General features: G+C 41.4%; 1 protein-coding gene across 3 annotated transcripts in view; it reads left to right on the plus strand.

Moving 5' to 3' along the window:
• Positions 1–24,666, plus strand: part of sned1 (sushi, nidogen and EGF-like domains 1) — a 37,226-nt gene that overhangs the window by 11,167 nt on the left and 1,393 nt on the right. Inside the window, exons 4-32 of one of the 3 annotated variants that reach the window (XM_074636508.1) lie at positions 207–347; positions 487–649; positions 722–847; positions 1,131–1,244; positions 2,776–2,889; positions 3,470–3,583; positions 5,394–5,441; positions 5,546–5,653; positions 7,573–7,665; positions 7,788–7,922; positions 8,229–8,348; positions 8,662–8,778; positions 10,397–10,540; positions 10,939–11,112; positions 12,383–12,496; positions 12,594–12,707; positions 12,795–12,908; positions 13,015–13,131; positions 13,264–13,551; positions 13,660–13,843; positions 14,088–14,200; positions 16,217–16,495; positions 17,465–17,612; positions 17,719–17,801; positions 19,387–19,485; positions 19,822–19,938; positions 23,923–24,010; positions 24,149–24,228; positions 24,325–24,352. In XM_074636508.1, the coding sequence (XP_074492609.1) occupies positions 207–347; positions 487–649; positions 722–847; positions 1,131–1,244; positions 2,776–2,889; positions 3,470–3,583; positions 5,394–5,441; positions 5,546–5,653; positions 7,573–7,665; positions 7,788–7,922; positions 8,229–8,348; positions 8,662–8,778; positions 10,397–10,540; positions 10,939–11,112; positions 12,383–12,496; positions 12,594–12,707; positions 12,795–12,908; positions 13,015–13,131; positions 13,264–13,551; positions 13,660–13,843; positions 14,088–14,200; positions 16,217–16,495; positions 17,465–17,612; positions 17,719–17,801; positions 19,387–19,485; positions 19,822–19,938; positions 23,923–24,010; positions 24,149–24,228; positions 24,325–24,350 (3,675 nt within the window). In that variant the 3' untranslated portion in view covers positions 24,351–24,352. Of the gene's footprint in view, positions 1–206; positions 348–486; positions 650–721; positions 848–1,130; positions 1,245–2,775; positions 2,890–3,469; positions 3,584–5,393; positions 5,442–5,545; positions 5,654–7,572; positions 7,666–7,787; positions 7,923–8,228; positions 8,349–8,661; positions 8,779–10,396; positions 10,541–10,938; positions 11,113–12,382; positions 12,497–12,593; positions 12,708–12,794; positions 12,909–13,014; positions 13,132–13,263; positions 13,552–13,659; positions 13,844–14,087; positions 14,201–16,216; positions 16,496–17,464; positions 17,613–17,718; positions 17,802–18,824; positions 18,907–19,386; positions 19,486–19,821; positions 19,939–23,922; positions 24,011–24,148; positions 24,229–24,324; positions 24,353–24,666 lie in introns of those variants that run through there. The other 2 variants (XM_074636509.1, XR_012594052.1) reach the window with 2 other exon arrangements.

Consider the following 24,666-nt stretch of genomic DNA (forward strand, 5'->3'; position numbering starts at 1 on the left):
TATGATGGGGACGATGCAATTTAACATAATTCCAAAAAAACAAAGCTATTGAGTTTCACTCTAATGGTAATTGTGAATTTCTTACCTCAACAACATGCCCAGATGAGTCTATTATGTCTGTAGCCTGACCGAGATTTAGGAATCTGTAGCATTAATATCGTGGAAATCAGGAAATGGTTTAACCGAGTCTGTTCCTCTCTATTCAGGTAAATACTTTCCAAGTGGTGCTTATTACAGATGGAGAGCTTTCCTTCACTATATTCCAGTACAATAACATCACTTGGACTACAGGCATGCATGCCAGCAGTGGAGGAAACCTGGCTGGGCTGGAAGGGATTGCAGCGCAGGTAAGATCACATGTTTTTTTTTTCACATGGTGATTGCATGATCTGCTTCCTGTGAAGATGCAAACTAAAATGTTGAAGTGTCTAAACTCTGATTCAGCTGTCCTTTGTGATGTCTGCCTCCTTGTTACTCTCTTCCCAGGCAGGTTTCAATGCTGGCGATGGCAAGCGCTATTTCAACATCCCCGGCTCTCGCACGGCTGACGTGGTGAACGTTGAGGGAACCACCAACGTGGGCTACCCGGGCAAATGGGTCTTCCGTATAGACGATGCAAACGTGGAAGTGGGTGGCTGCAACGACTCTGGTAAGACCAGCTTCTATAAGAGATTAGTCCTTTTGCTTTTAGGATTCCTGTTACATTGACGTCTCTCTCCAGCATCAGTTTGCCCAAACCTGCGACCCTGTCTGAACGGAGGCCAGTGCATCGATGACTGCATTACAGGCAACCCCTCCTTCACTTGCTCCTGCTTGGCTGGCTTCACCGGCCGACGATGCCAGATCGGTGAGTTATGGTTGACGACTCTCCCTGCGCTGTTGTGCTAGACACACGCTGTGAATGAATACCTGTCTACCTGAGAGCAGCCAGGAAAAACAATGTCAACTTGTAAAAAAAACTCTGGAATTCACCTGACTTGCCAAAGAGACACCCGGATATTTCCTTAATACCTGTATCAGCTTCAGGCCAATCTCCTTTGACATTACCCTACTAACTGACTTTGGCCAGATGTTTTCATCTAATTAAAAGAGTCATACTACCTCCTTTGTGTTTCTCCCTGTCTCTGTAGATGTCAATGAGTGTGCCTCACATCCTTGCCAGAACGGAGGGACTTGTGAAGACCAGATTAATGGTTTCACCTGTCAGTGTCCTCCTGGATACACTGGGATTCAGTGTGAAACAGGTACAAAAGACACTTTGCTTTAAAGCTAGGGTTGGTAATGTTTAGAAACTAGCAAGATTACTACATTTTAAAAATGGTCCAACCGAAAAAAAAACAGCCCAGTGTTGCCAACTCATTTCTAATGATAGTAGCTAGCAGCACCAGCTCCAAAAGTCCCTAAATCTAGAGAGAAAGTCACCAAGTCGGCAACACTGAGCGCCCGTCCCTTAAACAACAAACATGGTTATTGTTAGTACTCACCACAGTTAAGCTAGCAGCTTGTGGAAGACTCCGGTGACGCGCAATGAGTGAAGGTAGCCCATCCAATCATTACATTCGGCCCGAATGTAATGATTGGATGGGCTTATTACAGTCCTGCGACAGCCACAGATACCTGAATTTTTTTCTTTTTTCGTCACAGTGTTTGATTAATTGATTTCTGTCGGGATGTAATGAGAATTTCAACAAATATAACAACAAAATGGTTTTAAGATAAGCACAGTTATATTTGTGTAGGTATATAGAGCCTATATTGGATACCCTTTTCCTGCCTTTTAGTAAGAGATGTAAATGAGGAAATAGAGTGATTTAATAATGCATGAAATATATGCTCAAATCATAACATGGCAAACTGCAGCCCAACAGGCAACAACAGCTGTCAGTGTGTCAGTGTGCTGACTTGACTATGACTTTCCCCAAACTGAATGTGATTATCATAAAGTGGGCATGTCTGTAAAGGGGAGACTCGTGGGTACCCATAGAACCCATTTTCATTCACATATCTTGAGGTCAAAGGTCAAGGGACAATGGCCATAACAGTTTTTCCTCGCCAAAATTTAGCGTAGATTTGGAGCGTTATTAAGCCTCCTTCGCAACTAGCTAGAAGCTAGTACGACATGGTTGGTACCAATAGATTCCTTAGGTTTTTGTAGTTGTATATGATACCAGAATCTTCACTCTAGCTTTAAAACTGAGCCCCCTACAACCTCCGAAAGATCGATTGCGTTAATGCTTTAAAGAAATTAATGGCGTTAAAATGAATTTGCATTAACTTAACTTTGACAGCCCTACATTTATTATTTCTTTTTTTCTGTAGAATCACATGGAAATGTAGAAATTTATCAAATTTAAAGTAACAGCAGCTAAAATAAACCCACCTACAGTATTTATCATTTTACACAACAGCGAATTACCCTTAAACAAGTTGATCTGACATTTTAACTGCACAAAAATTCCACACTTCTTCTCTGACCCTCTGCATGCGCTAAATAGGCTGAAGACCTGGAAAAACTCAGATTAATTAAGGTATTTTGTGCCTCATTAGGCAGTTTCCACAAAAAAATAAGTATTTTAGAATATCTTGGTCCAGCCTTTCTGGAGCTTCTGTGCCTATTCCCACAGTCCAGCCTGTGGAGATGTATCAAACCTCTTCTAATACCTTTCACAGCCAGCAGCACATACTTGCAGAGTGAGGGGAGCAGTGTGGCGGATATATTAATCAGCTGAGTAAATATTCCATGAGCGTGTCTCTCTGTCCCTGTGTGTGTTGCAGACATTGACGAGTGCAAAGACAAGCCGTGCCTCAACAACGCGCTGTGTGTACAAGGCACTGGCAGTTTCACCTGCGTGTGTGAACCGGGTTACACTGGTGTCCTGTGTGAGACAGGTGAGCGGGGTTTTTTTCACAGTCCGGGGGAAAGTAGGCATCTCCCTCCAGAGGAAATATTCTCTGCTGCTTTTTACATCAAACTCAGTCATTTTGGCAGATGTGTTTGTCCAAAGAGTTCCCCGGTCTAACTAGACAAATGGGTCCAAGTTGAGGTTACGGTTGAATTCATTTGCAAACAACTCTTTTTTTTTTTTCTTGGGTCACACAATGTAGCAATGAACCACGGTGAGAAAGTTAACTGAAGTCAGGTCGGTTTCCAAAGACATTTACTAATCTGGTTCCTCTTGTGATTGATTGTTGATGAAACTTGAACCCAATGGGGAATTGAATTATCAGGCCCTGCACAGTTCATGAATCCTTGTATCTACATGAGACGGGATTATTCTTAATACCAGACACCTGGTCAATGAAACTCTATGCTTTCAGAAAGGAAGTTCAGTGGTCTCAATCCAGCCCAGTATCTTAGACACCCACATCTTGCTTTTCCATGTGAAGATTGAAAAATCATTATGTGGAACTGAATCAACAGCTGATAAACTTCTCTTGTCTGATTAACTGACTTTTGTGCATCCTCCAGACATAAACGAATGCGAGTCGCAGCCCTGTCTGAATGGAGGAGAGTGCGTCGATCAGGTGGCCAACTTCACCTGCATTTGTCCCGATACCTTCACCGGAGCACTCTGCGAGACAGGTGACTTGAATTCAACTTGAATTCTGCCAGAAAGGCATGTTTGGAAAGATTTGATAGGACATTGTTGACATAGCCTGTAAGCCCTACTTTGGCTTCCTGTATTATAGTATTTTTTCCAACTGGAACAAGCACAAAGGGATTCATAGCATACCTCTTTGAGAGCAAAACTACACACAGCACTCAAAAAACAATTGTTTTTACCCAATATAGTGTTCTAACTCATAACTAACTTGTTATCCATTCATTACCACAAAATCTACATTTATTTTTTTATTTTGTGGTCCAAAGGCCACATTTACCTTGCTATTGAAAATCTCATCAAACCAAATCATAAAATCATCATAAATAGAGTAAAATCTTACCCACAGAGAACATTGTTTTTTAATAGTGTGGCATGTAGTAATAACACATTCTGGGTAGTTTTGTGGATCAAACCCAACCCAAACTTTGAGTGAAGTTTGAGTAAAATGTTATCCACAGAACCACCCAGACTCTTTAATATTCTCTGCCGGTCAGATATTACCTGGAACATCACAGATGTAACAAAAAAAGACCTTCAAAATCAAATAAAATGATAACCATTGGTTTTGTTGTGTTTACATACTATAGCTGTTTTGAAGCCTTATGAAATGTTTTAACTTGAAACGGGTCAAATTTGACCCGGACACAATAGGAGGGTTAATGTGTGTTAACAGAATATTGAGCTAGGGAACATAGGACTGGAAACATCGGAGGGTCATACCTATGTAGGACATATGTAGGACATATGTAGGACATAGGCCCTTGGGAACATGGATACACTCCCATATATAAATGTTCACAAATTTTTATTGTAGCAGAAACTGTAGTATAGGTCTATCTGTATTCTGTTTCCCATAGTGTTTGCCAGAGTTATAGGGCTAGTTTCCCTGTGATTGAGGACTGTGACATGTCCAAATTTGTCTGTTTGTCCATCCGTCTAGCTGCGTATCAATCTAATATAAGTATGTGTTGGTTTTGCTTTGTTACTATCTGCACGAGTCTTGTTTGAAGGGTCGGTTCACCCAAATTACGATATTATTACATTAACATAAACGCGTAACATAAACCAACATTTTTGATAAAAATGTGTTAAATTTGCTGAATAATAAACCTGTCAGCCCTTCGGTGGACAAACTATGTAATGGTGACACTGTTTGTAATTCACAGCAAAATTGTCATTTTCATTTCTGTAATGCAATTTCTTGTTACCTACAGTATAGGCCGAGATATGTACCAATACCTATATATCTGCGATAAGCTAATATTGCAGAATCATAATTGGTCAGGCTTTCATTATATCTCATATATTTCTCATATACTCTATCACATCTTTCTCACTTGGCTTTAGTTAGAGGTATCTAGCCATGCAGATAGTTTGGGGTTTATTTGCTCAGGTTGTGAGATATCGGTCTGATTTCTGCTGCCATCCCAATACAATGGAGATGAATGGAATTTCACATTGTACAGCTTTCACAGGGACTATTTCTTTTGTTAAAAGTGGTGTATATACTGTAGATTGATCAGAGCAACAGGGACACTTTTTTTTCTTGAGAGACATTTTGTTTTTAGATTTTAAAATGTAATTTTTCAATGCTGTGACTAAATTCCATTCACCTCCATTGATTTGGGTGGGCAGCATGTATCTCAGAGGCAGGTATCTCCAGACCTGGGCAAATAAACCCAATCTATCTTCATTGCTGAATACCACCAGAGGTAAGTGAAGAAATGTGTTTTATTGTTAATTGGATGAACCAAACCTTTAAAGCACGTTCTTTTCTCCGTCTCTCAGAGGTGGTGATGCTTCAGGATAATTCAACTGAGGTGGAAAACCAAACAGGTAAAAGCATGTACAGCTACAGCTTAAAGCTCTGCCAATTTTTTTTTTTTAACATGCAGTTTGATTCTTACACAACAACCTGTCATGTGCCTGTCCATATGCAGACTCGTGTGAGGAGGAAGATTGCAAGAAGAACCAGAATTGTGAATACACCAGCTCGGGAATCTCCAACTGCACATGTGCTCCAGGCTTCTACGGTGACGAGTGTGAAGGTATTGTACGCTTCTGGCCTGGCCGACGCTCACTGCAGGCAGCTGGGGCAGGTAGCGAGCAGTATTTAAAGAGGAGCTGTGCTATCCCACAGGAATTTGGAGCTCTGCCCTGGAAGAGGCTGCTGTGATGATGGATTATTGTAATTATCAAAACTGACACGGCCTCGCCCAGTTTACTACGGGAACCAGTGGCTTGATGCTGTGAATAATTGTTTTATAGCACGTTTTTATTAGTTTACCAACAAGAGGAAGTGCTTTGTCTAGACTTAAAAAGGCCTCTTTATGAGTCAAAGCTGGTCTTTGGTATTCAGGTCATTTCTTCAGACAGAGCTGTTGAAATATGCATGCTTCCACACCACTACTGGCTCCTCTGGAAGTTGGCCATTGCACCACACTATAGTTTCAAGCACACAGCTGCTGCTTGCATAATCATAGGGCAATTTGAACACAAAATATGTAAAACTCTATCATCCTCAGCTTCATACCTTCCTTTCATAAATGCATATTAAGTCATTTTATATTATGTTTAAAGCTGCAGTGGGTAGAAATGGAGCAAATGTGATTGAAAAAAGCTATTTTTATAAAACGATCACTATATCCAGACAGATTGCAAGATTTCATAGACCGGAGGAAAACAACCAATCGGAGCTGATCTGGAGTCTGCTGTCCAGCTGCCGTCTATGAGAGCCGACTGTTAATCACTCGCGAACTCCGATCAAACGGTCAAACTAGGCAGCGCTGATCAAATATGAATCAATGTTCTGTTACTGTAATGCCTTTTTCTCGCCTAAATGTTTTCAGAAACATCTTGTAGTGTATTGTTTAACTGTAAAATAAGAAAGTTTGTGACCTGGCGGCCATGTTGAGATTGGTTGAGGAAATACCAAGCACCGCCCACCAGCCGGAGCACAGCCAATAGACAACGCTCTCTTTGAAACGACCTGTGATTGGCCAAAGTCTCCCGTCACGAGTTAGCTTTTTTAAAGCCTGGAAACAGAGCCATGAGGAGGTGCAGAACACTTGAATTACAATATGCTGAAAGGTTATTATGGAATTTAAATAATTCTGCCTACTGCATCTTTAATGTTTGTATCACATTTTATTTGTTTTAGGAGATAACTAGTGAGCCTTGTAAAGCTTATTCAGGCTCCCATGAGAGGTTAGTGTCACCCTCTGATAGCAAGTTTTTTTTCCCCACCAAAAGCTCTTTAATAGTATTTGAGCTATTGCAAATGCTACTTCTCACCCTTGAGCTGAAATAACTATCAGTGCTTATATAGGCTCTCTTAAATCTCCCAAATACTTTCCTGCCTGGCTCACTTGGAAGGCACAGTGGAAAAAGGAGCGCGATCCTCCGAGGAAGAGAAAGTAGTGGGACTCACAAGTGCCTAATCAGGCTCTCAGATCAAAGGGGCCCGGGCCGCACAGGTGGCCAATGAAAGTGGCTCTTGCAAAATTAACAATCCATTAATTGCCCTCGGGGCCATACGTCCCGGTCGCAAAATATGCTCCATATCATCAGAAAAATAATACCCTCCACCGAGTTCCCCAGGACTTCAAAGGGGAGCCGCTTAGCTGCGATACGGCCCCATCCTTTGATCCACTGCTGCAATTAGGAAGTAGAGGAAAATAAAAACATTCTTACAATTTGTACGGAGCGGATGTGCAGCATGCTGACTGGTAATCTTCTGATCCTGTGAACTCTGTTGGGAAAGAGGAATGACGGCGAATCAATACATAGTTTACAGTATAGCAGATGAAAGACGCTCGGCATATGGTGCACATGTTGAACTTTATACCTCCTGCCTATGTTTACACTTAGGCCAATACTGTAATATCATTTAAGCACTTGCATTCAAGTAGCTCGAGAAAAACTTTCCAGCTTTGAGCTCTCACACTCTCTCTTCCTGTGTCTGCAGAGGAATGCCTTTGCCAGAATGGGGGTGTCTGTGTGGACATCAATGGGACTTGTGAATGCCCTTCAGGCTACACAGGACTCTACTGTCAGTTTGGTGAGTATGATAATCCTATCAGGTGTCTCACAAGAGCTTTGATGAAAAAGAAAGCGGGGTCAATGTAAGATCACAAATGTCTGAAATTGTGAACCCGCCAATTCACATTGCCGTCCTCTCAGAAGTAACCCAGACGCCATGCAGTAACAGCAGGCCGTGTCCTGATGGAGGTCCTTGTTTGGAGTACGGAGGGACCTACCTGTGCACGTGTCAGACTAGCGCGTCAGAGCTAGATCACAAGGACTTCTACCCCTATGGTAAGAGCCTCAGGCACCAGCACTTTGCAGCTATGTGTCATTGCGTGAGCAGCTGGTTTCTATAGCGACAAACACATTTTTAAACACACTGGTCTTGACCAAGTGTCGCTTTCTGTTTCAAAGGGAACGGTCACATTTGTAGTTTGCATTTACGATGTGGACAGAGATTTAAAAAATGATTTGATCCTATCATAAAATGACAAATAATCTGTGTGTTTTTTCCAACCAAGCCCACGTGCTTGAATGAAATTAAAGAGGTTTCCCAGTGCAATGGAACACAGTCAAGTCTCGGTGTGTGTTTTTCAGTACAGCCCCGATCGGTCTGCGACTCCTCTCCGTGTCTGAATGGGGGCTACTGCTACGAGCGGGATGGAGGCTACACCTGCGAATGCAAATATGGATACTGGGGGAAGCACTGTGAAAAAGGTAGCATAATTGATAAGAGACACTAGAAGAATTACTTCACATGAACTTCTGAAGTGCCTGTATCAAAACATCCCTCAGACTTATTACTCAGGCTCTAACCCAACTTTTAATTCACCAGGAAACATGCCATTACTCGTAATACTGCTTGAAATATCACAATGCCAAAAGGCTTATGATAATTTGTACTTATGACTGAGTTATGAGCTACTTCCCTGAATTATGACTTCAAGTGCAACGTACTGTAACAGATTTATTTTGTGTGATTAAAGCTAGCCTCTGCTTCAAGGATTCCCTTCTCCCTGTCTCTTTCCAGTTAGACTCAATACCTGTGCTTCTGGTCCCTGCCGCAACGGAGGCTCCTGTAAGGAGGACGCAGGGAGCTACAGATGTGTGTGTCCTTACAGATTCACTGGAAAACACTGTGAAGTGGGTGAGTGCCACCCTTGAGCAATATTGAAAACATTTTGTATTCAATGCACAAACTTTATTCTTGCAAATTTGCGTGAAAACATTTAAATGCACGGTGAGCAATCTTATCGTCAGACAACCACAGCTCTTTGAATGATCCTCATTGCTGTGTCTCTGATTTCAATATTTGGAATGAGTACAATTTTTATAAAACTAAATGAGCAGAAAATATTCTACCTGAAGGATCAAAAATAGAAAGGCAGTCAAAGTTTGCAAACAGATTAAGACTCTAGTAACAGATCTGGGAGTGGTTTTAGACTTTGATCTAAATGTTATTTGCCATTTTAACAAGTCACACACTGTTCCTTTAAAGTAATTTGACTTGTTTATAAAGCCTTACATAGCGTAGCACCTTCCCCTGCCTTTCATTTTACAGTCCAACAAGAACTCTCTGATCTTCCACTGCCTTTCTTTTAGACATTCTTTTAGAGGTAGCTGTTTTTAATGTCCCTAAACGGTGGAATACCCTCCTCTTGGATCTTAGACCAGCGACCTCCCTTGATGTTTTTAAAAAGAAATTAAAGACCTTTCTCTTTAATGTGGCTTTTAATTTGTGGTAATTAGTTGAAGGTAGGGTCGGTAATCTTGAGAAACTAGCAAGAGTACACTAGATTTTAAAAACCGAAAAGCCCAGCCCAGTGTAGTTAGCAGCACTAGCTCCAAAAGGGCCTAAATTTAAAGGGAAAGTCGGTAACACTAAAAGTCCTTCCCTTCAGGCCTCCCTCCGAAGCTACTCCCCCAAAATTATCATTATGAAGGTAAACAACGAACATAGCTATTGTTAGTATTCACAGCTGTCAAGCTAGCAGCTTGTGGAAGACTCCGGTGAAGCGCAATGAGTGCACGGGAAGAGTGCACGCAGGCAGGCAGGTAGGTAGACAGGCAGGTAGCCCATCCAATCATTTCATTCAGCCCGAATGAAATGATTGGACGGGTTTATAACAGTCCTGTGACACAGATGCCACAGATACCAGATTTTTTTCTCTTTTTTTGCCATAACATTTGATTTATTGTTTGCTATCGGGATGTAATGAGAATTTCAACTAATATAACAAAAAATGTATTTGAATAACACTACCAACCCTACCTTTAGTTCTTAATATTTTGTATTTATATCATTTTTTCCTGTTGGTGTTGTTGGTATTGTTACCTCCGCCAAGGAGGTTATGTTTTTGGATCAGTTTGTTTGTTTGTCTGCAGAATTACAGAAATAACTACTGGCCTGATTTTCATGAAACTAGGTGGAAGGGTGAAGCATGGGCCAAAGAAGAACCCATTATATTTTGGAGTGGATCCGGTTCACGCGGCAGACACGCAAATTATTTTTCACTTTAGTTAACATTGCGAGATAGGGGCATTTGGCCTCTGCGGTCTGCGCTCTCCGATTGCCCTTCTAGTTTTAATGTTTTATTGTTTTGTTATGAAACGTTTCCTTTATTGTGCCTTTTCATTTTTGGTTTTGGCCTTAAATTTAATCATGTCTTGTAAAGCAGGTTGGGCTGCATCTTTGCATGAAAGGTGCTATACAAATGAAATTATTATTATCAATATTAATTCTCAATGTGTCTGTTTTCTTACAGGGAAGCCAGACCCCTGTGCCTCCAGCCCCTGTCTGAATGGGGGGACATGTTTCCACTACATAGGGAAGTACAAATGTGAATGCACAGACGACTTCAGCGGCAGGCACTGTGAAACAAGCAGGAGCTCAGTACAAACCACCGCAGGTAAGCAGACTGTGAGTCACCGCACAATAATGTTGCTCCGATGCTGAAGTTTGAATAACACTGACTTCAATAGATTGGCACAGGCAGGGGATATCCTGACTGATACAGATACTGGTTTTCCATCTGAAGATAATTTTAGCAGTGTTGCTGCACTGGAGGCCCCACATTTACAGATATAGAATGGCTACATAATCTATGTAAAGTACGACCTGATGATTCATGTCTACGCGCTCTAACAACACGCTGGAGATAATTTTAGGAGGACAAAAACAGAGAGCCTGGATGGAAAACACCTCTGTTGCTGTTAGTCTGTTCTGGGTGAGCTCCTTTAAGCCCCAGTGTTCGTGAGCTTGCGTTACAATGCAGCCACGCTGACGTTATCGACGTATTCATTTCAGAGCTCGGCTGCGGGCTGCCTCCACAAGTTAAGCACGCCGAGGTTCAGTTCTCCTCGACAACACCGGGCTCCATGGCGGTGTATATATGCCACTCAGGCTTCACGTCCGTGCCCAGAGCCACCCAGAGCATCTGTGGTATTCAGGGAGACTGGAGCCAGCCGCCCATTTGTGAGGGTCTGTAACACACACCAACACATGGACACACACAGTCTTTTAACCTTTTCCAATCCACCTCTCTTTTTCATAGACCTGTTTTTGTCTTTTTTAGGGGGGGGGGGGGGGGGGGGGCTTGGGGTCTTTAGAGGGAGATAGCAGGTCAACAGTAGATGTCACATAGAAGTGGTGTACATCATCTGAAATCTGGGAAACTGAAGATTAATTTGAGATGCAGCTAAGCACTGTGTGTCAAGTTGTTCTAGTCATAAATCAGGAATAAACATGAATTAATTAATTAATTAAAATAAATGTTGAAAGCATATAAGGCTTTAGAACATTATGATAGAAGTATATGATGCCCATTCCCATGCTCTATTATGTCTCATAAGTTGTTGCAGCAATTTTTGGGTTGATACCATTTGTTACACAGATTTGGTGCTATATTTAACCATTTTTACCACTTGAAAATTGATAAAAATGATCAATAATACCTCCAAAATAACACATTAAGACAGAAAAGCGATGCTGTGATTTGGTTTCAAAAACTTTTGACATTTGGAGATTTCTGCAAAAATTTCATTTTTCAGCAATTGGATGGGGAGCACTTGTATTGTGTAAACTGCTCAGAAACCCCCTCATTGTCAATCTTGCTAGGAAAGCCATCCATCCTCTGAACGCTCTAGGTCTGTAGTTTGTGGCTGTAAAGTTTCATGAGGCTGTGATTATCCTAGAGGTCACCACAGGTCATTTTATACAGTGAGGTCAAGTTTAAAAAAATGGTCTCACTACAATGAAAGGGCTACTATGGGGACTAACATCATCATACATGAATACAGTTGGACTCATTGGATCCACAAGAGTCTCAGCTTTACAGTCATACCCGATGTATGGAATTCAAGACTGTTTAGGGACCCAAGTATGCAGAAACCATATTTGCAAAAATAACACATTTATACTACATACAAAAAACTGCCTTTTTTTCTTATGTATCTTGAGATCATAGGTCAAGGGACGCCTTTGAAAATCGCCATGCCAGTTTTCCACCACCAAACTTTTAGCATATTTTCGGAGCATACCATTGGATTCCACGGTTCTCTAGTTTCATATGATACCAGTAACTTCACTAAAACTGAGCCTGCTACAGACTCTGAAAAACAGTCAAATTGGCCAAGGGCGCCAGCGCCCTCAAAGAGTGGAAGAGGTTAATGATCCCTGAAAAGTCCTAACAGATAAGATTCCAGTTAGGTTTAAGTTGCTATTAATTTATCCTGATTCCCCATCATTACAGAGATCAACGAGTGCCTATCACAGCCCTGTCTCAATGGCGGTACATGTCGGAACCAGGTGGGATCCTACCAGTGTGAGTGTGCTGATGGCTTCAGTGGAAACCGCTGTCAGACAGGTAAAGCCTGATCAAAGTCCTCTAATATTAAATGCAGACATTTACACACACATATGTAGTTCCTGACTGTGTATATTTCTCTTTCATCTCCCTTAAGACATAAATGAATGCCTGTCTGAACCCTGCCAGCACATGGGGACATGTGAGGACCAGCCTGGCTCCTACCTGTGTCACTGTTCTCAAGGCTTCAAAGGCCAGAACTGTGAAATAGGTACAACCTGTTACATTACTTTATACATTTTAACATACAGATTATACAGGACAGCAATCAAATTCTACTGTATCTATCTGTGTGCAGAGCAGGACGGGTGTGAGTCCAACCCCTGTCTAAACGGAGGTGTGTGTCGGGGTTACAGGCGCAATTATTTGTGCACGTGCAAAGACGGCTTCTTTGGGGACCAGTGCCAGATGTGTAAGTGGCTTTGCACTGTCTCACAAAGCCAATTCACACAACCTGCATCTCAGTTGTGTGACGTGCACCGTGTTGTACTAAACTGCTTGTCTTTGTCGCCCCCAAGTGGAGAATCCATGTGTACTGCAACCTTGTGGAAACCGTGGCCTCTGCAGGAGTGACAAGAGAGGGAACTACAACTGTGTTTGCAGAGTGGGACACACAGGCAAAGACTGTGAGAAAGGTCAGCAAAGGTCACACCAAAGTGCATCAGAGTCCAGCTAATTCAGCTTTTAGCTCATCCTTTGTATTGCAAAGACAACTCTGTAATTATTTAATGTATGAATTTGACATGTAAGGTTGCCACTGTTCCCAGACCTGTTGCCTCCCTCTGGTCTCCATGTGCTGCGTGTGGAGGAGAACGAGATGGAGCTGCGCTGGGACGAGCCGGAGCCCTCAGACAGCCTGGTCAGCGGCTTCCTCATCACCTATGGTCCCCTGGGCCGGAGCAATCCCAAGACAGACTTGCTGGAAAGGCAGCAGTCCACCCACGTCATGCGAGGCCTGGTGCCTGGCCTGCTGTACAACATCTCCACCTTCTCCATCAAACGCAACACCAACAGCAACGACTACAGCCAGCCCGCCACCGCGCTGATACGCACCAGTGAGCACACTCTTTAATGCTGTGGTAGTAAGAGAACACTCTCTGTGTATTCACATTTGATTTGCACGTACATTTTCATATGTAAGTGTGTGTGTGTTTCTGTACTAGGACCTCGGCGGGTGGAGCAGCTGCAGGTGGTCAATGTCTCCTCCTCTCAGGTGTGGCTGAGCTGGCTGGTTCAGGCGGCTCGTCACGCCGCCGTCAGCAGGGTGCACGTGTCTCTGTTGCCTTCAGATGGCAGCGAGGCTCGCACCGCCGTGCTCAACACGAGCACCACCGATCACGACTTCAGGTCAGGTTCTGCACTATGCTTCAGAAGAACACTCATAACCCAGAATTTAAATGTATTGTACAGACCTGCAGCTTCCTCTGGTGCTGCACTTTCAATGGCTTTGTTAATATACCTTTCATCCACTAGAGGGCGATATTTCATCACTGTTTTGAGGCTCTTAACAGCATTACGAGGATGATGAGGTCAGGTATCATGCTTTGTTTGCTGTAATGCAATCAGTTGTGTGCCTCTTTCTGTTTCCCAGTTCGTTACTCCCTGGTCAGATGTACACAGTGGATGTGTTGACTCAAAGCGGAATCAGACCAGATGAGTTTCCTTCCACCAGTCACTCAGCTGGACCACTGCAATTCTGGACAAGTAGGTTACATATGATCATATTAGAATGATAACATGAATGCTGGCCGCCTGATTAGATGCTAGTGGGTTAGGATAATTTCAGGTGTAAAGAATTTGTTATTGCATTTCATTCATTGTGGAAATGCTGTTAAAGCTTCAGTAGGCAGAACGTTTTTGGCATCATTGGGCAAAAATTCCATAATAACCTTTCAGCATATTGTACTTCAAGTGTTCTGAGAGAAAACTAGACTTCTGCTCCTCCTCATGGCTCTGTTTTCAGGCTTTAAATAATCTAGCCTGTGACAGGAGACTTTGGCCAATCACAGGTCATTTCAGAGAGAGCGTTTCTATTGAGCGTTCCTATTGGCTGTGCTTCGGCTGGTGGGCGGTGCTTAGTATTTCCTGAACTGTTCTCAACATGGCTGCCGGGTTACAAACTTTCTCATTTTACAGCTAAACCGTGCACTACAAGATGTTTCTGAAAACATTTGAGGAGAGAAATAGGCATTAACGTAACATTGATTCATATTTGATCAGCGCTGCCTAGTTTGACTGTTTGAGTCTGCGAGTGATTGACAGCTGCTCAGAGACGGCAAGGCTCCAGCTCGGCTCTGATTGGTTGTTTTCCTCCGGTCTGTGAAATCTTGCAGATGCCATTAGGGGCACCCGAGGACACAGAGACACATGATTTTTTTTAAATTACCTGTCTCATGTACTACTGTCAGGATATAGTGACCGTTTTATAAAAATAACTTTTTAAAATCATATTTGCTCCATTTCTACCCACTGCAGCTTTAACAGCTATCATATGGCTGTTTATTTAATTAACACAATTGTGTGAATACTAGTCAACTAAAAATTTCCCTTAAGCTTCATGTCTTTTCTTTAACCTCAGATCCTATGAAAGTACAAACATTTACAATCATCACAAACAGCCAGCAAAAGCTAAATGCTAACACACTTAAATGTATTTGTAAGCATATTTAGAGAAAGCTTGTTTTAGTCATCGATACAACTGTACAAAGCATTTATACTTAGTGTGGTGATGATGATGATGATGATGATGATATTACTTTATTGTATCTCAGCAGCTCCATTTGCAACATCAACGCAGACAAAAAAAATGAAGACAGGAAACAAGGATACATACATCTAACATACCGTTACAATCACTGCAGACAATCTATTCAAGACCCTTCAACGTACATTTGATCCACGATTAGGCACCATATTTAGCATTCCCTGGTGCACAAGAGTGCTTCAGTCTAACCTTATTAAATCGTGGAACCCTGTATCTCCGATTTGATGGCAACCATTTGTATTCACTGTTCAGGACATGGTTGGAGTCAGAGACGATGTTGTTAGCCAGCCTTAGTATATTATTATGGTAGGCTGATTCATAGAATCGCTCAAGGGGTTGACCTACAATCATCTTTGAGCAGATTTTCACTTAATGGAGCAGTTTTGGCCTTAGAGTGGTGGACAGACACTTGCACCGTGTAATATCACAATACTGTAGAGCACTCATAATCAGAGAAGTAAAGAACCAAAGAAGAATTTGTCTACTTGCCCCAAAAGATCTAAGGTGTCGGAGATAATAAATTCTTTGTTTTGTCCCAATGCGGTCTTTCTATGATAGCAGATGGTCTGTCAGTACACCCGAGTATTTATATGAAAGTGCGTACTTGTAAGGGGTTAATAAATGTTCCATAACTCGCAATAATCTATTAATAATAAGTAAAAAGCAATATTTCCTCTGTACAGTATGTAATGTAAGTATTTCAAAGGGATGGTTCTGATTTTTAGCTGCTAGGTATGCATATAGCTCAAGCATCTAGTGAATTAGCAGCTTGACAGACAAAAGCTAGCAGCAGCTTACAAGTCCAGCTAAAAAATAATTTAAAGCACGGCAAGAGAATCAATGCAAATCAAATTAAAGAATATTTACTTTAGTCCACAACTAAACAAATCAATAAGAATACTTTCCATGCTACCCATGAAATAGTATGTGACCATCTATATGTGTTTTCCCCTCAGGGCCTCTCCCCCCACAGAACCTCTCCCTGTCGCATGTGACCACTAACTCAGCATCTATCACCTGGAGCCGCCACCCGAGGAGCGTCCCAGATGGCTTTGTGGTCAACGTGACCCGAGGGTTGAACACCAGGAGTCGCTTCCTGCCCAACGGGAAATTAGGATCATATACCCTGCGTGAACTGACGCCAGGACAGCACTACTATGTGGCTCTGACATCAGTGAAAAGCACAGGGCAGGAACAGGTCCACAGCATACCTCAACACTTAGCCTTCACTACCTGTGAGTGTCATAACCCTTTCATTTGCATGAACGCATGCCATTACAGTAGGTGGCCAGGTTTCCAAAGAACCTTTCAGTATTACGGTTGTACTGCGTGTTACCATGGAAGGTTGCTGTAGAAACTGTGACTCTTGTGTTGATGTCATGCCCAGTTATTTAGGTAAAGTCATGGGACACAACATAAACTATTTGCTCAAATTTACGATTTGGCCTCACTGAATCTCTCAAATGTCATATGAGTACAAATACGTTCTTTTTTTTTTTTTACTGTTTTGTTTATTGAAATTTTCAGGGCATACACGGATCAGCAGTTCAGATTTTAAGTTTCAATGCCCATTTCTGTACAGGTAAATATACATAGGTAAATACCTATATACATGGAGAGATTGAGATGGTAATAGTGATGATAAATATGAAGAAAAAAAGACTTAGTTAAAAATAAACAATAATAGTAATAAATATAAATAATATAAAGATAAAAAGATGAAAAAATATAAATACAAATATATAAATAAATACAAATTAAATAAAATAAAAACGAGATAGCAATAGCAATATTAAATATCTAGTTAAAAATGAATTAATCCAAAAAAAAGTAAAACATAAATGAATAAGTAAAAAAAGAAAAATACAATTTACAGTGAAAAACAAACAGTAAATGACAAATAGAAGAATGACAATACCATACTTTTTGTAAAAACACAACAGAAGAAAGTCAGAAAAACAGACAATGTAGAGAACAAGATAAACAATATAATAGACATATCAAACAGGCCCAACACATTTCAGAGCACCATAGCATGGTTGAAGTCCTAGAAGTCACTATTCTGGAATATAGTGGAACTATAATTTATCTGCTACCATGAAGAAAGACCCCCATGTTCTTTTAAATCTGGCTGATGAACCTGTCATTATCAAATAAGTGAATTTTAAAACAAATTGTGTATACATTTATTTCCTTTGACGCAGTGCCAATGGGGCCAAGAGCAGGGAGAAGAGAGAGGCCAACCGGGACCGGACAGGGACAGGGAACTCAGGTCGGACGCACACTTCCCCCGTCTCAGCCTCAGGACCTGGGAGGCTCAACAGAAACACAGAACTCAGAGGAGTTGCCCAGGTACACGCAGAGTGTTGATGATTATAAAAGATATACAATGGTAAGAATTTGTTTTCATCTGCTAATTCAACTGTCTTAACAACCAGCATTGTTTCCTATGTTGCAGATACACAGAGCTCATTGACAGAAGGGGAAAGATAACAGCCAAGTTCACTCACTTGCCTCGAAAAGCCGTTCGACATCGTACTAGTAAGTATGAGTAGGAACAACCACGTACTGTAATGATATACATTTAGTGGAGGAGAGTCACTACTATAACACTGTTTGGCATTTTTTTCCAAAAACAGTTAATGTGTTATATACAGTATTTCCCACAAAAGGTAATTCTGTCATGTTGACATAACCTCCCAATAAAGTATTTCACTCGGCTTCTAAAGCCGGCTCAATTCAACAGGACATTATTACATTCTCTGACATCTATTAAACTAATATGCTACACCATAGACTGTAAATAAAGATGGACGACATGACAGCTCCCCAAAAGTGAAGCCAAAACATCTGGATCGCCCCCTGGTAGCTGGCTGCAGTATAGGTCATAAATCCCGCCTCCTCCATGTTAGCGGAAGGGACATGGGCCATATAAAAATATGAAGTACACTTCAAATACTATTTTCTGTCATTTTAAGGTAGTTCTTATCTTCACGTGTTCATTTTTCCGATAAGTTTGTTTGTAATTAATTTTATTTTAGTTATTTGATGCTATAAAGAGGGGTTGAGACGTCATGATTGACAGCTGTGAGTCTCTCTAGCTGACAAGCTACGGCCATGCTCGGCTCGCAATTGGTTTGGGCGGGTGACGGCCAGATCACTACTGCACAGAATCTGGCTCCAAATGACGTCAAAATCTCAAGATCGCAGCTCCCGTATCCGGGATATTTTGGGGTAGTGGCTAGAACGGAGCCTGCAAACTGGGGAAACTCTCACGAGATTGTTAAGGTTAGACATTGACCTTGAATAGTTAAGGTTAGGATTGTCGTCGGGTAGCGAGTCTCGCAAGAGTTTTTGCAATTTTTTGCAGGTCTCAGATCAGATTTCGCAGTTGGAGGGCCTCCCTTCTAGACACAACCATATGTTGGCTTCACTTTTTCTACACTGGGAGGAAGTGGAGACGTGTCGTCCATCTATGTGCTACACCAACATATTGAAACAGTTCTGGTTTGCTCAGGATGTCCAAACAATGAAAGACTATTATATTTGCTTATCTTGATGCAGATGGAATAACTTAGGTGGTGGTCCTATAACCATATGGTCCTGACCATGGCCTGTCTGGATGAAATATAGGTGGTCCTCAAATGTAAACTGGACTCTCTGCTATCACACAAACAGACCCACACTATCTGACACATGTTGTCTGCTTTATCTAGCGGCTTTAGAGAAAGCCAGACAAGTCAGAAAGCAATCAACTTTCTTTTTAATTTTCATATGATCATTTTTTGTAGTGTATTTTCACTTTTTTTCCACTTAATGCATCCCAGTGCAGAGGTTTATAGCCTATAGCTAAACAGAAAAACTGTTTTACAGATGTTATCTTGTGCTCTAGAGAATAAGCTTCCCTTCTAGGATTGTTCTGCCCTCTTTAATGATGCTATGCCCATGATGTCATCATATGATTTTGACCGATTTTGGCAAATCAGTAATGCAATGTTTCATTGTTCCAGGCTGAGGAATGTATACAAAACCTTTAGTTAACCTTAAGTGTCTCATTTAGTGCGACATCTACATTTCTTTTCTTCTTTTTAAGCTGATTCATGACAGGAAATGTTTTGCCTTGCAGAACCCGACCCCCCAATTAGATTAGAGAAGATGGAGGAAACAACAAACAAAATCAGCCTCGCGCTAGAGATTCAAGAGGAAGGTTTAAGAGCAAAGCCTGGTAGGTGTTGTGGTGGCACATCTGCCCTTGTAATTGATCCCAGATGATGTGGTGCGTATACATGAGATTAATGTCATGCTGGAAAAAAGACTACTTATTAGTCTTTAGACGTGTAATTAAGCATTTGGTGTTATGTGTGTTTGCCAAGCGCTGTGATTGAAATATCAATGTGGACGTTAACCTTGAAAGACAGGATGTTACATTCAGGAAAGCAGATTGGGAAAAAAAGAGGGGAAGTGGTGTAACAGCTGTAGATAATGTGGAGTAGTGGGCCTGAAACTTGAGCCCCATACTCGTTCTGTACTGTGGATGTTGATGGCAGCTGTTGTCTTTTAGAGTTGCCACAGGACTGCCGCAGTCTGCCCTGCCAGAACGGGGGTACGTGTGTGAACGAGACCGACTCCTTCGTCTGCGACTGCGCAGCCGAGTTCAAGGGCAGACAGTGTGAACTGTGTAAGTTTACGTGCTTCCTCTCCACACATACACATGGGGCGGGTCCAGTGAAAGTAAGCCGCTTTTTGGCAAATGGGCAGGATAGTCACTCATTGTGTTGATGTTTTAGGACATCGAACAAAGATTTAAAGCACGTGGTTTCTGTAGGGAAACTGATTATATTCTTAAACATCTGATATACAAGTTGATCAGTAAGTCAGTAACATCCATCCATTATCTGTATCTGCTTATCCTTGCTTATACACGCATGATGTGGAACATTTGTACTTAAGGTGAATAAAATAATAATAATACGAATAATTCTAGATGAATAAAAGAATAACTCGATGAGCCCCAGTTGTTCATACTTGAAAATATAAGTTTATTACGACTCAAATATGGCCAAGATAAAGATCTTGGTACAGCATGCATAGACACAGTCATACCAAACACTACAGTGTGTAGGATTTGGCGGTGTCTAGTGGTGTGGTTGCAGATTGCAACCAACTGAGTACCCCTCCACTCACTCCTCCCTTTCCATGACTGCGGTAATGTGAGCCGCCGAGTGCAAAACCATTGCAACACCGTTGGCGTAATAACGCTACTTTAGCATCGTAAGTCAAACGGCGGCTGGCGGTATCACAGTTTTGCACTCTCCTGGCTCACGTTACTGCAGTTTCACAAGCGTGTCAGACACACTGGCTCTGCTATTCTACTAATGACCTACACTACCCTTAGATAGGGCCATTTGCGTTTTGTCGGCCATCATAGTTCTCCGACACGCTTTGCACACGGGAAAAGTTTTAGTTGATTGCAATCTGCAACCTCACCGCTAGATACCATTAAACACTGCACCTTTAACAAGCTTAAGAGTCTACAGCTATGCTAGCAGTTTTGTCAGGCTATAATGCATATAGCAAATAGTATGCTAACATGCTCACAATGGCAATGCTAACATGCTGATGTATGCAAGTATAACGTTTACCATGTTCACATCATAGGTTAGCATGTTAGCATGTGTGGTGTTGTTATGTTCTCCCTGTGTTTGTGAGGCTTTTTCCTCAGACAGTCCCAAAAGTGGTGGAAGATGTCCGCTCACCAGCTGTCTATATGTCACGAGTGCAGGATTTACAGTCGTTCCCCAGGGTTCTGTTTTCTCTCAATGTAACTGTAGCATCTCAAGGTGTGAACTCACAGTATAATCTGGGTTAGATTTGCAAGTCATCACGTAAACTGACATAGAGCTCAGAGCTATGTATAGATAGACCTCTGGTTTCTTAAATGCAGGAAACACGCTCCGCTGACAGTCGACCCCTCTGACATTTATAAATGGCTTGGTTAACTTTGAGGCCGAGGGGCATGGATGTCCAACATGAATACAGTGTTATGGAAGGCACAAAGCACCAGATTATCTGCACCACTTTCCTTTCTTTTTTTTCAGGGAGACAGTGTTGCATTTATAACTTATTCAGATGTTCTACGAGGCAGCAGTATATTATCTGTGAACAATCTCCTTCTTTGTTCTGATTTTACTGTTTCTGTGTTCTGTACTCTGTCTTTACTGTGTCTCATAAATTAATCTCCTAAGGGCTCATTTCATTTAGGCTCAAAGAACATAAAATGAGTCAGCGCCTGTGACAGCTTTCTTCCGATTAACAACCAAAATTAATAACGCACAATATTCAGGCTTCTTCATACGAGAAGCCTGATTCCTCTAAAATAAATCAAATCCACAAATCTTTAGATGTCTGGAATCTCCCCATGTAAACCCTCATTAATTTTTAAGATATACTGTCCAGTTATGACTGAAGCTGTCAGCTTGTATTAGATGTATCTGTGACAGACTGTAAAGCTGCCAGCTGCCTGGAGGAAAAGTCTTTTGAACACTCTGCTACTACAGTACTACTTTATATGGATGACAGCCAGTAGGAATGCATTAGCTACACTGTCCAATGCCTTACTGAAGTTAATGATCATGGAAACATATTTACATTCATCAAAGTAGTTGATCATGTGCTACCATTACAAATTCATAGATACAGTTCTAACTTAGGAGCATGGATAAAATGGAATTTTTTGCTCAACGGGAATGTCTTTATAGAGATAACTATTCAGGTCATTGGTGTCTCTTCCTTTATGAAAAGCAATAAGATGCTTGAATCATGTTTTCCTCTATTCAAAAGCCAACAGGACGGTCACAACCTCCTGTATAAACAACCTCACCAGGAGGGTTTTTATAGACATCACAGTGTTTGTGAAAAAAAAAATGTTATGAGTATCAGAAGAAAATGTGTGTGATTGCCAGAGTGGACTCGAGTCACATGACTTGGACTTGAGTGTGACTGGAGTCACAAATTTGATGACTTTAGACTCGACTTGACAAAATCAAAAAAAGACTTGCAACTCAACTTGGACTTCAACACCATTGACATGTGACTTAACTTGGACTTGCACCTTTTGACTGGAAAATACTTGCGTATAATTAAAAAAGTGTGTCACGAATCAATTAATTTCCCTTCATTTCCTGAATCAAGTCAAGTCAAACTTTATTTATATATCATTTTTAAAAACAACCGCAGTTGACCAAAGTGCTGAACATGTACGAAATGAAAATGAATACAAAGCAAACAACAATAAGAACAGAGTAAAAACAATAACCATAATGTGCACATAATAGCAGTAAAAGAGTTGCAGCACAACAGAAGATACACTTAATCAAACGCCAGTGAGAAGAGGTGAGTCTTCAGCAGCGACTTAAATGATTCTATGGCGTGAGCAGTTTTTATATGAAAAGGTAAACTTGTTCAGGACTCAAAACTCAAAGTTTAGGACTTGGGACTTGATTGCAAAAACTTGAGACTTACTTGTGACTTTCAAAACAATGACTCGGGCCCATCATATTGCCCTTAATGCCATTCTAATAAGCTTACATGTATATACAGTTGATCAGTCTGTAATGATGAGCATTTTGAAATATCAGTGGACTTTGGCTGAGATATAAATGGATGTGTATAGGATTGTTTTTAAAGAGGACCTATTATGCTTTTGTGCTTTCCTTTAGTGCGTTATATAGTTTTTTGTGCATGTAAAAGATCTGCAAAGTTACAAAGCCCAAAATCTACGCCAAAGGGAATTACTCTTCCTCACAGAAACACTGCTCCTGAAACGCCTCGTTTGAAGTCCCGCCTTTTCTTCCGTAACGTGGTGATATCACCAAGTAATACACTTTGCCTAGCAGCTACTTTTGCACGCCTTCAAGAAAAGATAGTTCAAGTGGAGCTGGAGTGGAGTCCGAAGAGTTTGGTTCGGTTGACCAATCATAACAGTGGGCCAGCTGACCAATCAGAGCAGACTGGGCTTTTCAGGAGAGCGGGGCAGGAGCTCAAACAGAGCTTTTCAAACAGAGGGAGAAAAGAGGTGCTGCAGCACAGCCGATGTGAGAAAAATAAAGTTTTTTTTTAACATTAAAGTATGTAAACATGTTTAAGTAGAAACCTCAAATAAAAGTATGCACCTGAAAATAAGCATAATACGTCCCCTTTAAAACTTAATAAGTCAAAAAGTGTAACTGCGATGAATAAAGTCATAGCAGACAAAGGATTATGGACAATTGGACATACAATCGCTTAAAGTGTCTTTAAAAAATCAGGTTTTCCACACTAACTAGGGCATACATGCATATAGCATCCAACCCTAATCCCCCCTCTCAAACAAAGCGGAAAAACACAGTAAAACAATATCAGTTTGATTTCAGTAATAATTCAGTGTTGATGAAGCTGTGTATGAGGAGACACTGGACATACCCCTCACCCCTCTTGAGTCCCTTTCTTCACCTAAACATCCAGCGTCAGATTGTTTAAACATTCCTTTCCTAAAACCATCCATCAGCCCGAGAGAAGGGCCCGGCTCCATCCCACATGACTCCTAAACCATCCAGCAGACTTTTCCATGCTGACGATACGTTCAAACATTCATCCCTCATGCTGTGTGTCCTGTTGTTCGCAGTGTGCCAGCGAGTGCCGCACCCCTGTACCCGCCTCTACTCTGAAACCAAGAGTGTGCCCGTCTGGGAGGATGGAGTGTGCCACTACCTGTAAGTCATTATCAGGCACGGATCTCCTGTTCTGGCTTGCATGCTTACACCCATCATGACGTACCGTAGGTGATGTTTAAACGCTGAAGAAAAGCAGAGATTATTTGTAACTAATGGATGCATGTTTTATATCTGCAGGTACAAAAGGACGTATAAAGTACAGCAGGATGTTTGCTATCGAGAGGTTTGTGAGCCGGCGCCTCCAAAGAAAAGTCAGAGTGAGTTCAAAAAGCTGTCTGAACAGTGTTGAAGTTGTTTATAGCAAATAAATCAATGCAATTCTTTTCACACACTGATATTAACTTTCTTAACAGGCAGAAGAACAAACAGACAACAATAAAGGTGTGTTTTCTTTAACACAATCAACATCATTATATTTGGCAGCCCAGTCGCACAACAGTTCCTGAAATAGTCACGAAATTGAATGCATTGATTTGTGGTTCATAGACATGAATTTCACATTTTTTTCATGATGGTCAGCACGAAATCAGTTCATATGTAATCCACGTAATTATGAACCGGAAAGTATAGTGAACACCAAACGCCGCGTAGGGAGGAAGTCGGGGTGGATGGGTGGGTCAAAAAATACAGGACTTTCACCCAGGAGACCCGGTGTTTGTGTCCCGTGTGAAACCGCAAGTCAAAGTTGATTTATT

This window comes from Sebastes fasciatus, chromosome 5 (genome assembly GCF_043250625.1).
Source record: "Sebastes fasciatus isolate fSebFas1 chromosome 5, fSebFas1.pri, whole genome shotgun sequence".
Lineage (NCBI taxonomy): Eukaryota > Metazoa > Chordata > Actinopteri > Perciformes > Sebastidae > Sebastes > Sebastes fasciatus.